Raw genomic sequence first — 16,209 nt, 5'->3', positions numbered from 1 at the left:
TTGTCCTCCCCGATGTGAGTGGGTAACATCCAATCCACTGGAGGTGTGAACAGAACAAAAGTAGGAAAGAGGGGGAGTTCAACCCTCTTTTCCTATCTCACTACTTGAGCCAACATCTCATCTCATTTTCTGCAGTCGGACTGGGATGTACATCATCAACTCCTCTGGTTCCCAGCCTTTGGAACCAGATTAAATTATACCATCAGCTTTTCTGGGTCTCCAGCTTGTAAACAGCAGATCATATAAGACTTGTCAGTCTCCATATCTGTATAAGCCAATTCCTCATAATAACTCTCCTTTTGTGTATATATTATCCTATTGGTTCTGTTTCTCTGGAGATCCCTGACTTACACATCACTCAACTAGTATACTTGTAAGTATACAACTAGAAGTACTCTTGCAACTACATTCTGGCTAATCAGATATAGATAAGCAGTGATAATGACAATTGTGAGCACACCCCTAAATAGAGAAATTGCTCACTCTTCAATTCCTCTGTGCCACTCTCCCTCTCCTGCGGGCCATATCAAACATAATGGAGAGGAACCAGGTCCTCTTGTATAAATGAGAAAAACACTCTTGAGGATGGCAGACCAATAAAATAAATGAAATCTGGGTCCCTGAAAACTGTCCTGGGGAGAGCCATCTGACCCTCCTGGGATTTCCGTGTGAGAAAAAATATACTTTCCATCTGGTTGAAGCCACTGTTAATCAGTTTCAGTTTGTGAAGATAAAAAGATACTTCAAGTGATCCAGTGGTAAATGTACAGGCACTAAATGTGTGACACTGAAATGTGAAAACATGCCATTATAGACACTTTTATCGGAATTCAAATGCGAATTCATAGTCAAAAGCCACAAATCAGCATTCTGACATCTCCAAAGTTCTGATGAAGAGACATAAGCAAAGCAACTTATACTTCATCGCAATTGCATTTTTTCCCCACTAACCTCCAAAGTAGGAGCCATCTGTCAGCTTCATTTCTTTACTGGATTTTGTGATGACACCAGCAACGCCATGTTGAATGAAATACATCTTTTTACCCACAGCTCCTTCTCGTATGATATAATCTCCAGGTTGAAACACCTCAAATCTCAACTTGCTCAGCATGGCAGTCACAAAATTGGGGTCCGCATTAGCAAACAGTGGCATTGTAGCCACTAGTTTCCGACAGTTGAAGTTGACTATCTCCTAAAGATGGCAAGAGTAAAGAAATATTAAGAGAGATATTAATCATATCAGGGAGATAAGCACACTTAAATTAAAATCTATATATAGCACAGTTTTGCAATTTAAATTCAGAACCAAAGATACATAAATTCTAATAATCTGCATATCTCTTCAAAGCCAGAAATCATGGTTTATTTTGGTGTTGGAATTTTATATTCGCAGCACCTAGTATCGTATAGATATATATTAAACATTCAGTAAATGTGAATTAAATATGTACATCTTATCTTTTATACCTTCTCATCCCTTTGCTATACTCTACGTAAAATTAGAACTCAAATGTGGAAGAGTTTCAGTCTCCCTTTGATCTTATTTTATGAAGAAAAGAAGCCACACTACCTCCTATTAGCTATAATATTGCTGCTCCTGTGCTCTGCTGTATTGTTGAATGATCTAACTTGTACCTACTGACCAGAATTCTGAAACAAAGGCCCAGTTGCCAGACAACAGAATTTTTTTTTCTTAATGTTATTCACATTAAAGTGAGGACAATGGAGTGTGCAGAGAAAGGTTACCCAAGAAGGCTGTAATCTAACTATAACCTATTATTGTAAATTCAATCTGTTTCTGGGATAGATCAGAAAACCACTCTTTTCAAGGCCTCCTGGGTTTCCATTGGAAGTCTTGGAATGGAGGGGCCATATGTTCTTTCTCCTAAGTTGTTTGTTTGTTTTATTTCTGGAACCAAGCAATTCTCAATTAGAAGACTTACATATTTGATTTCATTCTGTAGATTCTGGTCCAGATTATACACAGTGCTATCTCCTTAGGCTAACATACAGATATGGGACCAACTATTTTTAATCTTGCAAGTTAGATATGTAAAAAGATAAACAATAGGAATCTAAATTTTACCACAATGCCGTTTCTCAAAGCTTTCTTCTCCAATAAGCCCCAAGGGAAAAGGGTTAAACCTGAATTTGTGATCTCGTTTAAGAGATACAGAAACTGAAGGAAACCCTGTTAAAAGATGGGAAAAGGGCAAAAATATTTGGAGATAGTAGCAAAGGCTGAGATCTGAATTATTTCTTTGGGAAAATATATTATATAAATTTATAGAGTAAGGCTGAGGGAAAAATGTTTCCTCTATCTTAATTTTTTAAAATATTTGTTTATTTTGAGAGCAAGAGAGTGCACGTACTTGAGCAAGAGAGAGCAGGGGAGGGGCAGAAAGAGAGAGGTGGGGGAGAATTGTAAGCAGGCTCCATGCTGTCAATGTAGAACCTGACATGGGGCTCCATCCCAAGAACCCTCACATCATGACCTGAGCCAAAATCAAGTGTCAGGAACTTAACTGACTGAGCCACCCAGGTGCTCTGAAAGTTTCCTCAATCTTGTTTTATAAAATGACCCGACCTTATCTTGGAATAGGTAAAAAAAAACAAACAAACAAAAAAAAACCCCCAAAAAACCACAACTTCCAGCTGATACAGAGGGCACAAAATTTGGGGTCCATCACAGAAAAAAAAAGGTATTTCATCCTTAATCATATCTTTGGAGTTCAGCAGAGCAAAGAAGAGTCTCTAATGGTGAGGCTTCATGTAGGATGGTAAAATATTTAAATGTCAGCTGTAACAAGCAAACAGTGAACATAGCAACACAAAACAAGAGAAAGATATTACATGCAACACCCAAGCCTAAATAATGCACAGCTGACTCCATGGGTGGCTGTCCATTGACTCGTGGTCAATTTTAACTAGGGCTGAAGTGCCGTGGTGGGGGTGGGACTAAAGCAGGGGTCAGCCCTTACTACGGTAAGTCCTTAGTAAATATGCATGCATGCATGTATGGAAGGTGGAAAGAAGGAGGAAAGGAAGAAAAAAGGAAAGATGGGAGGGAAGGAAAGAAGGAAGATGGAGTTTCCACGTGGAAAAAAGTGCTCACAAAAACGAATTTTGTTCCCATTGGTAAGTATTTACTTAAAACTGTTAGAAATCTTTCTCAAGACAATCACTTGAGAAACAAGTTTCTTGTGTATAAAAAACCGTGTTTTTTATTATTCAAAATACTTCTAAACAAAATGTCATGAAGATAAGAGGTGAACCACTCAAGGTACTCAAGCTAACCACATGAGTTGAAGGAAGACAGAGTAGGTCATTAAAAGGACCAGACTGATTGAGGAATTAATGATTCCACATGTAAAATGACAGAAGAATACTGTGTAGGAAAGTGAAAATAAGTCAGGTTGCAGAGAAAATAAGAATTTTCAAATAAAAATAATAAGGCAGAGAATCTTTTTATCTATGTTCTTTGACTTAAACTACACAATTTTTTTCTCTTCATTGTTCTCTTATGCTTTATTTTAGAAAATAATTGGAAGTATATTTTATAAACAATTTAACTGTTCTTTATATGCATAATTCTTTTTCTGTGATGCACTGCATATTAAGGTATACCTATTGTGACTGCATTGATTATAACACTGTGGGGATAATTTCATATTATTGCTATTGCTTAAAGGAATCCATTAATTTTCTCTCTCTCCCTGTGGAACTTTTACCTCCAATGTGACTACAATCAGTTTGAAACTGTAAATTCTAACAAGTATTTGATAAGAAAAAAAATGTGATTAGACAGAAGGTGATTTGCATTTAAAAGCCCTCTCTCCTCCCATGAAAGTTGCTTGCTTGGAGGGCATATAGTTTAATGGAAACACTCATGTGAGTCTAGAAGTGAAGCAAAACTTTTAAAAGCTCTTCTCCATCAATCATATTTCTTTATAGCACATTTTTTAGGGAACATATTTAATTAAGTTATTAATATCTCTCCATATGTAAAACAAGACTTTTAAAGCTCCTCCTCCATCAATCACAGTTCCTTATAAGCACATTGACTTTAAGGAAGACACACGATTAAGTTATTAATATCTCTAATTTCCATCCAGATTCTTTATGGCACTTGTTATAATGAGCTATTTTAGCAACATGTCTGGCCTGAATGAAGAGTATTGACCATATGCTTTAAATTGAGGAAAGCGCCATTCCTAAGAGAATCAGACGTAGCCCTGACCATAATAAGGCACTCCAAATTACTAAGCTTACTATCAACACTTTAAAAAAATGTAGCTACCTCTTCCCAAAGCATTTTGTAGTAACAAGTACAGATGTACTAAAAACCAACCAACCAACCAACCAACCAACCAAATACAAACATCAACCAAAAAAAAAAAAAAATCCTGCAATGATGAGAGTCACTCATAGGGGCCAAATGAAAGAGCCACCAATGGCTAAAGCTTCAACAATTTGTGTAACAAAGTAAATGATGTGGTACTGAATTAATCCCAAAGTATAAACTAAATAACTATAAGATTATACCTACATAATTAAACAACTGAGTAATTTAAACAGACAAATCTGTTCAAATTCCAAATACACTTTTACCTATTAAATAGAAACATAATACAACAAACAGTGAAGAATCCTGCATTTGATTCTACTTTGCCATGTCTGTTTACTTCAGATATCAAAGTCTTTCCTTTTTAGCATTGTTTTGTCTTGCTTTGCTCTCCTATGTCATAATTATTTCTGTTCATTGTTTAGTCACAGAGGACTAGAATATTTTTTAAAGTATAATATAGACAGAGTAAAGAGCACAGATTTTAAGTGAACACAAATCTTAAGTGAATTTTTCAAATGTATAACCACCTGATCCCCATATAGGGGTTATCGGAAAGTTTCCCTTTATTTCCTTTTCCAGTTCACACCAGAGGTCCTAGCTATTCTGATTTCTATCACCATAAAAGTTTTACCTGCTCGTGAACTTCAGATTAAATGGGATGATATACTCTGTAGTCTTTTGTGTCTTGCTTCTGTGTGATTCATCCATGTTGTTGGGTGGTGATAGTTCTTTCTTTTTATATTTCAGCCTATATTTCATTTTATGACGCTGCCACAGTTTATTTATCCATTCTACTTTTCATGACATTTAGGGTGTTTTCAGTTTTAAGCTATTAAGATACACCTGTTATGAACATTCTTGAAGTGCCATATGCACTGATTTCTCTCTCTTTTTTCTTTTGGCTTTTTAAGTTTTTATTTTAATTTCAGGTAGTTAACATACAGTGTCATATTAGTTTCAGATGTACAATATAATAATTCAACACTTCCATGTATCACCTGGTGCTCATCACAAATGCACTCCTTAATCCCCATCGCCTGTTTAACCCATCTTCCCACTCCCTTTCCCCTGCCCCTCTGGTAACCATCAGGTTGTTCTCTATAATTAAGAGTTTGTTTTTGATTTGTCGCTTTCTCTTTTTTCCCCTTTGCTCATTTGTTCTGTTTCCTAAATTTTAGATATGAATGAAATCAGATGGTATTTGTCTTTCTTTGACTTACTTATTTCTCTTAGCATTATACTCTCTAGTTCCATCCATGTTGTTGCAAATGGCAAGATTTCTTTTTTTATGGTTGAATAATATTCTAGAGAGAGAGAGAGAGAGAGAGAGAGAGAGAGAGAGTGTGTGTGTGTGTGTGTGTACATATCTTCTTTACCCATTCATCCACTGATGGACACTTGGGCTGCTTCCATACTTGGGCTATTGTAAATAATGCTGCTATAAAATATAGAGATGCATGTATCCCTTTGATTAGTGTTTTTGTATTCTTTGGGTAAATACCCAGCAGTGTTTTTAACTTTTTGAGGAACCTCTGTACTGTTTTCCACAGTGACCGCACCCACACTGATTGCTCTTGAATATTTATTTACCTTTTATTGGAATTGCTGGGTGATAAGGTAAGCTTGTATTTAATTTTAGTAGATACTACCAAAAATTTTCTAAAGTGACTGTGTTATTTTTCTTACATGTTAGTAATATATAAGTTCCAATTGTCTTATATCCATAGTAAAATTTGATGTTATCACTCTAATTTTAGCCATTAATAGGTACGCAGAGAGATCTCGTTGTTTTACAGTTTTTTTCTCTTTGTAGTTTTATTTTACATTCCCCCAATGATTAATGTTGTTATGCACATTTTCGTATCTTACTGATCAGATGAATATCCTGTTTGGTGAAATGCCCAGTCAAGTTTTCCTCATTTTCTTCCGGCTGTTGGAGTTCTTTTTATAGTCTTGATATGAGTTCTTTGTTGGCATATACATTGTAAATATCTTCTCCCAATCTATGGCTTGCCTTTTCATTCTTAGTGGTATCTTTTATCATATATATATATTTTTTGGTGAGCTGATTCCAGTTTGTTTAAGTTTATGACAATCAGGAAAATGGGATTTGAGATATACGGAGATTTCTTCTCTAAGTATTATTTTTTACCATAAATCAGCACTTAGGAATCATGCAAATTCTGAGACCCTGGGAGAGCTTAAGCAATATTTTGTTTGACTATTGTTAAAAAATAGTAATATTTTAAAGAATAGTGCTCTTTGAAGCACTACAATTCTTTACCGATAATTTAACCATCATTGTGGAAAGTTCCATTTTGTGAAACATTTAGATCTCCTCCATTCTACATTATTTTATTCTACATGGTATAGTTCTAAAATGTTTTAGGGACGGTAGCTATAAATGTAATTACCATCATTACAATAATGAATCACAGAGTAATCTTAACAAAACAGAGCTGCTGTTACATTGCTAAATTCCTACACCCAACACACCCTGTATTTTTAGACTCTGCAGAACACACAAGACCTTCCTTCTAAGAACTTATATTAGACATTCCGATGGCATCCAGACATATAGACTTCTATACTAACTTTAGACACAAGTAAATAAATATAGTCAAATCTATATCCACTGACATTTTATCACCGAGAACATCCTATAAAAGAGTGCTGCTAATGTTGTCCTATTTTTTCCCCACAGTTCAGTTGCCTTGACTGGTAAGAATTAGAGTCAGTGGATGTGTTAGTTTTTTGTTTGTTTGTTTTTTAAGGTAGGGATAATTTTAAGAATGACATTATAAAAATAAGAGACAATATTTTTTGAGTTCTTGCTGGTTTCTAGGTTTGCTTTAAATGTTTTACAAGTATTAATTTATTTTATTGTTGCAAAATTCCTATACCTTAATTATTACTACTACCCCATTTTATAGAAGATACTGAGTAATGTGCCAAAGACCGCATACTTGTAAGGGGAAGAACCATGGTTTGTTTGTTGGGCAACCCAGCTCTTTAACTCAGGATTTTGATGGATTCTAAGAAGCCATCTTAATTTTGTACATATCTGGAATTACCAAAACCCTGAAGGTTTTGGTATTAACCATAATTTGTTCTTCTGAAATTTATACATTTTGAGATCCTGACATGAACATTTGTTGACTGTGAGATAGCAAACTGATGGCTGTGCACTTGGCAATTATTTTTAAAAATCTAAATCTAAATGCCTTTATTTCCTGGAAAATAAAACAAGTTTTTATATAAAGAAAAGCTATTTTTCTTGGAAAGTAAAAGAAACTATTCAGGATTATTCCATGGGTCCTTGCTCTCATCATAGTTCTCATGTAGACAGCATCAGTTTTAAAAAGGCTTCAACGACCTGCCAAAGAGAACATTCTCCTCCCTGTTACTCTTTAGAGGAAGATGATAATCCTGTGGACATATTTATGGGACTTCACTAAAATACATTTTACCAGGCTCAAATCCAAATTTAAAGAATCTGAACCTATATCTCTAGGGGATGTGATTCAAAATCTCTACTTTTAATAACACACTCCAAGTTATAAGCAGTCAGGTTTAGAAACTATGGTTCCTAAAATAAAGAATTATCTGAAAGTTTATACCTAGTTGAGGGAGGAAGATGTACATGTATATATTCTGTAGAAAACAATTGTAAGTAGTAAAATAAATATGGGTTTGTGTGTGTGGGGGGTGGTGTGCATGCACACACTCAATCTCTGATTTCAAAACCAGTTGGCTCTGTGCCCATAGAAAGTGACTCAGATTCTTCAAATCTTAATCTTTTCATCTGTAAAATGGAGGTTATAGCAACTCTATCAAAGATTATGATAATTAAATGAACACAAGTAAAGAATTTAACAAAGTTCACTCAATGTTATCTGTTTTAACCACTGTAATTTATAGTTTACTAAAAAACAATGTTGGTTAAGATCAAACGAATTGTTGGGGCGCCTGGGTGGCGCAGTCGGTTAAGCGTCCGACTTCAGCCAAGTCATGATCTCGCGGTCCGTGAGTTCGAGCCCGGCGTCAGGCTCTGGGCTGATGGCTCAGAGCCTGGAGCCTGTTTCCGATTCTGTGTCTCCCTCTCTCTCTGCCCCTCCCCGTTCATGCTCTGTCTCTCTCTGTCCCCCCAAAAATAAATAAACGTTGAAAAAAAATAAAAAAAAATAAAAAAAAAGATCAAACGAATTGTATAGACTATATACTTTATAAACTTGTAAAGAAACAAAAGGTTCAAGGTAATTTGGTTAAGAGGATACTAATTCAGGTAAAAGAAAAAGTTGAGTTGGGGACTGTTTATTAAAAACCAAAGTTAAAGTGAGTGCAGAGGTTCATTCAGAAGAAGAAAATGACAAGAAATTCTTAGGGTAGACTCAGTGAAATTCCCTTCTGGCTATCATCAAGAATAAAATATAGGATTCTTATAATAAAGGTGCTCTATTGATATAATAAATTCAGAAGGTGAATTGTACATACACATTCCATTATTTTTTTTTAAAAAGGAAACACATTGGGAAATTTAAAAACAATTTCCCCCAGCATTCCTAACTGGCTTATACTGATCTGGTGGTTTGCCTTCTAAATTGCAAGGTGGTTGATTGCATGCATAAGAAAATTGGCCCATACAAGCAGACCTTAATGCTTAAAAATGTTCTAAACATTTATCAAACGTTGACTACAAGTTAGATACTGCTTCAATTTCTTAAACTGAAAGCATTTCCCTTGATTTCTATGTTCTGTTAGGGAAAATTTAAGATAATCTATTTCTGTGGTTGAGATCATCTGTGTTTTTTTTTTTAAAGAAAGTTTTTATTACAACTCCTAATTAATTTGGATCTCAAAACCTATGTAATATACTACAAAGCTAAGGAATACTTGCCTCTAGTATTTATTTTGGGGAAATTAAAGGGTTTAGAAATAGAAAAATGAGATTCGATGAATTAATACAGGATGCCTCGGTTTTAGTTTATTGTAGTTTTCCATTTTATTAAAGAAGAAAGTAAGTAAGCATTTTTGTATTACCAAACAGCTGCATGTAAAAAAATCTTTGCAAAAAATGAAAACACACATATCTCTTAAAATATATAAAAAAATTTTGTATTCTCATCTCCTTAATAAGAGTGATTTAATGTGTTTGTGTATTCTCTTAAGACAAACTCTTGTTCACCTAAATATAAGTGTAATCATAATATACATTCGATATTTGTTTCTTGTTTCCCACTTTTATAATATAAAATATTTCCCATTTTGAGACATGGTCCTCATTGCTGTCCTTTTTAATGGCAAAACAAAATTCCATGATTAATGGTTAATATCTTGTGTTAATCATAGGTATATTAAGAGAAACCCAATAAAAATACAGAGAAATAGTCTGCAATAGCCTCTTAAATACTGACATTTTTCACCATTACTTGTTTTGAAACCCAGCTATATCATTAGTTGCCAGATTAATAGTCTCTTTAAATTATGTTAAAGGTAATTAGCCTAAAATCTCTGCATATACAAATGGCCAATTATGATTAAGTGGCTTAAATGAAATCTGCCTGCTTGTAAAGGACGGATCAGAACAAGACGAATTCTGAGATGTACAAATTCAAACATTTTAATGTTTTCCGTTGTTACAGTTCTCATAGGCATCTAATTTGGTTTTGAGGTATTAAATCACATTTAAGCCTTATAATATGAATGCAAATGAAGTCTGAAATTAATTTAGTCTTAACATAGTCCCACTGATTTGCCTTCCCAGAACACAGGAACATATTGCTCCATTAGGTACCAGGCAGAATGACAGCAAATGACAGAAAATTCTAACATGCACTTAAATTTGATCATAAAGCAAAGAAAAAGAGGTAGAAGCAGATCAAACAAACCTAAATCAAGGAATTGTATATTGGCAACATGCACGTTCACTGGAGACTTTGTATCTCAGCCCTACTGTGTGGTATCCCAGACTGGAGCCCTGGAAAGATTTGTATAAACTCCAAAAGAATAGTAAAGTGAAGTAGAAGACTCAATCTTGAGAAAAGATGTTTGGAGAATTGGAGAAGAACCTATATTTGAAGAATTTAAAATAAAATCCCCATAAATTCATTTTCATCATGAACACTCAGTAATAGAAATGATGTGTGTATAATAATACATGTACATGTGCAAAGGATGGGAGGAAATCAGGCCAGCCCCTAAACCAGGCAGGCATCCTAAGCTGCACTGAACATTCATTTACATGTCACTTTGGTTGGACTTGCACAGAGCACTGCATGTATTGCCAAGTGTTATGGGCTTAATTGTATCCTCTCAACATTCATATTTTGAAGCCTTGATTCCTAATACCTCAGAATGTGACCGTATTTGGAAAGAGGACCTTAATAGAGGACATCAAGTTAAAATGAATTCATTAGGGTGGGCCCTAATCCAATCTTCCTGGTGTCCTTTGGAGAAGAGGATGGGGACACACGCAGACACTGGTGATACAATAGCACAGAGAAAAGACCATGGGACGACAGAGAGAGAGGCCATCTGTAAGCCAGGAAGAAAGGTGTCAGAAGCCTCCAAATCTGCTGTCACTTTGATTTTGAACTTCTAGCCTTTAAAAGAGTAAGAAAAAAAAAAAAAAAAAACCAAAACACATTTCTGTTGTTTAAGCTACGCCATCTGTTGTATTTGGTTATGGAAGAAACTACTAGAATGAAGTACTAGAAACTAGTACTATGAAACTACTAGAGCAAGTTAGGCTGGTAAAAGTGTGGCAGGAAGAAGGAAACTGCTCCCTTCTGAATATCTGCCAAGACATGGGAGAACCTCGGCTCTGAAAGTGAGGGAGGGGCAGGGGCAAGATGTATACACGACCCAGTTAGGGTCACTCTGAAGTGATGTGGAACGCAACCCACACACTGCAACAACTTCTGAGCTCTTTGGTCCGGGGATAAAAATCCAAAACAACATTTACTTCTACCGAGAAAGGATTTTACTTTATTTTTGTATCGAGTGTGAAGCATCTGGGGTATTCAGGTGATAAGAGCAGCTGGGAGGTGGAAATGGCTCTGAAGATCAACACTAGAGATACAAGATTGGGTGCTATTTTATAAGATTAGTTTTTTAAATTTTCATAAAATATATATTTAGCTATTTGGTAGTTCTAACCATTCCTAAGTGTGCGGTTCACAGACATATTCACGATGTTGTGTAACCATTATCACATCTAACTTTTCCATCACTCTCAGCAAAAAGTCTGGAAACTCCCCCCGTCTTCCTCCCCTCAGTCCCTGGTGACTTCTATTTTACTTCCTGTTGCTATGAATTTGCCTATTCCAGGAAGCTCATATAAGTAGAATTATACAATCTTGCATGGGACTAATGTTTGAAGGCCTGGAAACAAACAATGCCACTGGAAAAATCTCGGGAGGGGAAGGGAGGTAATGACCAGTGTTAGGGAAAATTAAGGAAAAGGCCCGGTAGTCTGGCTCTCCCTTATTCTCATAATACATGTTATCTTTACCCCTCTTCCCATCTCCCTGATTTCCTTTCCATATCCTCACCAGCACTTGTTCTTGTCTTTTTAATAACAACCATTCTAACAGACGTGAAATGGTATCTCATTGTGGCTTTAATTTGCATTTCCCTGATGATTAATGATGTTGAGCACCTTTCCATGTACCTACTGGGCATTTGAATATCTTCTCGGAAAAAAAATATCTTAAACATTTTTTTTTTAAGTTTACCCACTTATTTTGTGAGAGAGAGAGAGCATGCCTGCACACATGTGAGCAAGGGAGGGGCAGAGAGAGAGGGAATCAGAATCCCAAGCAGGCTCTGCGCTGCCATGGTGTCAGTGCAGAGTAGGATATGGGGCTTGATCTATCCCACCAACCCAGAGATCAGACCTGAGCTGAAACCAAGAGTCAGTCATGCTTATCCGACTGAGACACCCAGGCGCCCTGGAGAGAAAAATCCATTCACATCCTTTGCCCATTTTTTGAATTGGACTACTTATCTTCTTGCTATTGAGTTGTATGAGTCCCTTATACATTTTGGATAGTAACCTCTTATCGGATGTGTGGTTTGCAAATATTTTCTTCCCTTCCATAGGCTGGCTTTTCATTTTGTTCATTGTGTCTTTTGCTGTGCAGAAGCCTTTTAGTTTCATGTCGTCCCATTTATTTACATTTGCTCTTGTCACTTATGCTTTAGGTGTCACATCCAAAAGTCACTGCCAAGATTGACATCAAGAAGCATTTTCCCTGTGTTTCCTTCTAGGAGTTCTATGGTTTCAGATTGTACACATAAGCCTTCAATCCATTTAGAATTTTAGTATGTAGTGTCAGCTTTTCTCTGGCAATTAACCATATATGAACCTTTTACATGTCTTGTATTTTCAGTAAAGTACTTTAACTTTCTTTTCATAGTTTATTTTTTTCCCATGTATTTATATCTTGTGTCTACAAGCATAATGGTAAGCACTTTGAGACTAAACCGTATTGTACAATTTACCTTCCCATCACGCCTGGATCAATGTTTTGCACATATTAAGAAACTGATAATTTTCTTTTGTCTATTTGTTTTCTAGAAACTAAGGATGCAAGAGAAAAATCTCTACACCAAAAGAGAGAAAAAGACACAATTTCTTTGTTTGGCAATGTGACCATGAGCAGGCCACTTGAAGAATTTTTCTAGCCTTTTGTTATTGTGCCTGTTACACGAATATCTGATAATTAAAAAGATCCTTGTATAATTTTACAATTCAGAGTCTAGCCTGTTTTAGTTAATCTTAACTAAACACATTAGAGATGGAATCTTAAAAATCAACAAGTATGTACTTTAAAAAAAAAATGATTGCAAATTGCTCTAAGTAAATACGCATGCAGATTATGCTTTCTTCCTTAACAGTCTATTCAACAAATTAAAGGTCAGAAGGACAGTATTATACTCTCAGCCCAATTCATGTTCTGTGAAAATGAAATATACTGACGTCCTATATTCTACTGGGACACATGATCTGTACCTATTTTCAGCCCATGGCTCTTCACACTCCATTGTTTAAAAATAGATCAGTTCTGAACTTTGGAGACAGACTCAGAAGGGCATTAACCTCTTTCTCGACAGTTAAGTTTGCCATTTTGCTCTAATCAAATAAGTATAAATCTGATCATGTTAAAAATAGACCTTCTTACTTTGTACACACTCCAACAGGCTCCCATAAGCAGAGGGGTATAGTTCACTGGATTTTTCTAATTAGTTTTTTTAGTTTTAAATATACTGCCTGCTTTTGCTAAAGCATTCATCAGTCTCATGATCGTAACATTTCAATGCCAAATTTTGATGCTAAGACATTGTCTCCAGAAAGCTGGCTGTTAAAATGAAGGAAAGGCTTTATTAGCAGATCGTTTGGATACATTCCAGAAGAAATGAGACATATGATAAGAATGGACACTCCCTCTTCTGTGTGGCCTAACATCCTCTGAATAACCCTCTCATGGCACTCGTATACAGTTATAATTGATTATTTAAATTTCTGTCTCTCACTAAGCTGCAAGAACTATGACAGCTGGGACTGTATCTTATTCTTCACTGGATCAGAGTAATACTTCAAATTAAATTTTCCTGTGCACTTATTATGTGCCAGGTGCATTTCTAATTTTTTATATTTTTTGCTAATTTAATCTTTAAAAAAAATTTTTTAATGTTTATTTTTTGAGAGAGACAGAGACAGAGTGTGAGCTGGGGTGGGGCAGAGAAAGAGGGAGATACAGAATCCGAAGCAGGCTCCAGACTCTGAGCTGTCAGCATAGAGCCCAACGCAGGGCTGGAACTCATGAACCATGAGATTATGAACTGACTCGAAGTCAGATGATTTAACTGACTGAGCCACCCAGGCACCCCCACTCATTTAATGTTTATAACAACTCTATGAAGTAGTTAATCTCACCATCATCCACATTAAAAAATGAGGAAAGGGAAATACATACAAGTTACTAAACAACCCAAGTCATACATATAGTAAGTGGTGGGGCTGGATTTAAATGGGGCTGGTGGAAACAGGGCCATGCTCTTAACCGTGATGCTGCATAGCCCCTTCGTAGTAGTTTCTCATTCATTATTTGTTGTACAACTGAAAGTATACATATGACTATTAGTGGCACTGAGCATATCATAAAAGGGATTTAAACTATTCAAAACAATAAAACCGAATACGGAGCAGTTATGGGAAAATAGGAGCATATTATAAGTGAATGGAAGCAAAAGCTCTCTAGGTAGAGCCAGGTCAAATAACAACTGGAGGGAGGGGAGGTTTCTAGACATCACTTAGGTTGGGCTTTGCAGACTCAGAATTTTGACCAGACACAGCCACAGAGCAACCAGAGATCGAAGATTATAGATAATGCATACATACATCATAAAATAATAGCTTTAATTTGAAATGCCAAGTTTCTGAGTACCATCTCAAAGTTTTTCTCAGAAAATTATAGTTGTTCTGGTCCATGTATTTTAGTACACAGTGAAATGAAGATAATTTTTTAAGATGACTTTACAATCCCTCCTCAGAATGCTGACATTGTAGTGGAGCCAAGTGCTCAGGCCATAGTGGCCTAACTGAGGACGGTCATGCAACTTCATTTGCCATCTTTACCTCATGAGGTGGCTCCTACTTCGGTTTGGACAGGGAGACCAGCGACATTTGTTTCACGAACCACTGACAACACTCTAGTGAGACTAGGAACAGAATCTTAAAAAAAATATTTTTGTCTATTCTATGGATATTACTAGGTTATAGAAATTTTACAGATTATCTATATACCTTCTATAGTGATACTCTATTAAAATGTCCCCTTATCCCATCCTGACTGCACTAAATCACTAATAAAAATACCCTGAAGAAAGTGAAAAGTAAAAACATCCACGAGCAAAATAGGACGGACCTTCTGGCATATCGTATATACACAAGAATCAAAATCACAGAGTCGCCTGGGTGGCTCAGTTGGCTAAGCGTCCGACTCTTGGTTTTGGCTCAGGTCATGATCTTAGGGTTCACGATTTCGAGCCCCGTGTTGGGCTCCGTGCTGACAGTGTGAAGCCTGTATGTGATTCTCCCTCTCTTTCTCTGTCCCTAACACACTCATGCATGCTCTCTCCCTCCTTCTCTCTCAAAATAAATAAATAAACTTAAAAAAAAAAATCAAAAAACATGGAGGAATCTAAAGATACCAGCATCCTTTTGTTATATCTGAGAAACCATATTTTCCATACTATAATGGAAAGTGGTATTAAGAGAATTCTATGGCCAGAGCACTTCATAGTTCTGGGCATCACTTTTTATCCACATGAACACTACTGTTTTGTTGACAAAATGTTCTCTCTGAGCTCTAACAATCAATGATTCTTTGAGATGATTTGCCAAGTGTGAGATTAATACTTTCTTTGCATTCGTTTACTTATCCAACAAGTAGTTATTAAATATATACTGCCTAGGGACTGAAGTTATGGTGGAAATCAAGAAAGACAAAACCCTTGCCTTCTTGGATCCAAGACAATACAGTGGATGGTACCCAGCAAAAAGGCTTATGTTCAGAGAAGGACTTCAAGAGAACGAATTCAGATAAACTTCTCAAGGAGGGCCTCTTTGAGAAGGTACCATTTTTATGGAGACTGGGACAATAAGAATGAGCCAGATATTTGTTAAATTTGTCTTCAACATACGAAAAGATAAATCACCTAATTCATGACACAGAAATAGAAACAAAAGAGTGTACTTGATGAAGTAGTGTTTTTGTAGTAACTGCTAACTGACTTAATTTGCATATGCATGGTATAAGATTTTTGTTAAGATCGTAGGTCATGCAAAAGAAATT

The 16,209-nt window shown here is 35.9% G+C and overlaps 1 protein-coding gene across 1 annotated transcript in view; it reads right to left on the bottom strand.

Annotated features, from left to right (window-relative positions):
- The window catches only part of HCN1 (hyperpolarization activated cyclic nucleotide gated potassium channel 1), a 386,678-nt gene that overhangs the window by 47,543 nt on the left and 322,926 nt on the right, over positions 1-16,209 (bottom strand). The window contains exon 6 of the mRNA XM_047073732.1: positions 952-1,192. Coding sequence (XP_046929688.1) covers positions 952-1,192 — 241 coding nt within the window. The remainder of the gene's footprint in view (positions 1-951; positions 1,193-16,209) is intronic.

The sequence above is a fragment of the Lynx rufus genome, unplaced genomic scaffold (assembly GCF_022079265.1).
Source record: "Lynx rufus isolate CCGP_SWC_20201006 ecotype Redwood Valley unplaced genomic scaffold, mLynRuf1.p SCAF_1, whole genome shotgun sequence".
Taxonomy (NCBI): domain Eukaryota; kingdom Metazoa; phylum Chordata; class Mammalia; order Carnivora; family Felidae; genus Lynx; species Lynx rufus.
The sequence above is the reverse complement of the archived record's forward strand: the minus strand, read 5'-3'. Positions and strand labels throughout refer to the sequence as shown.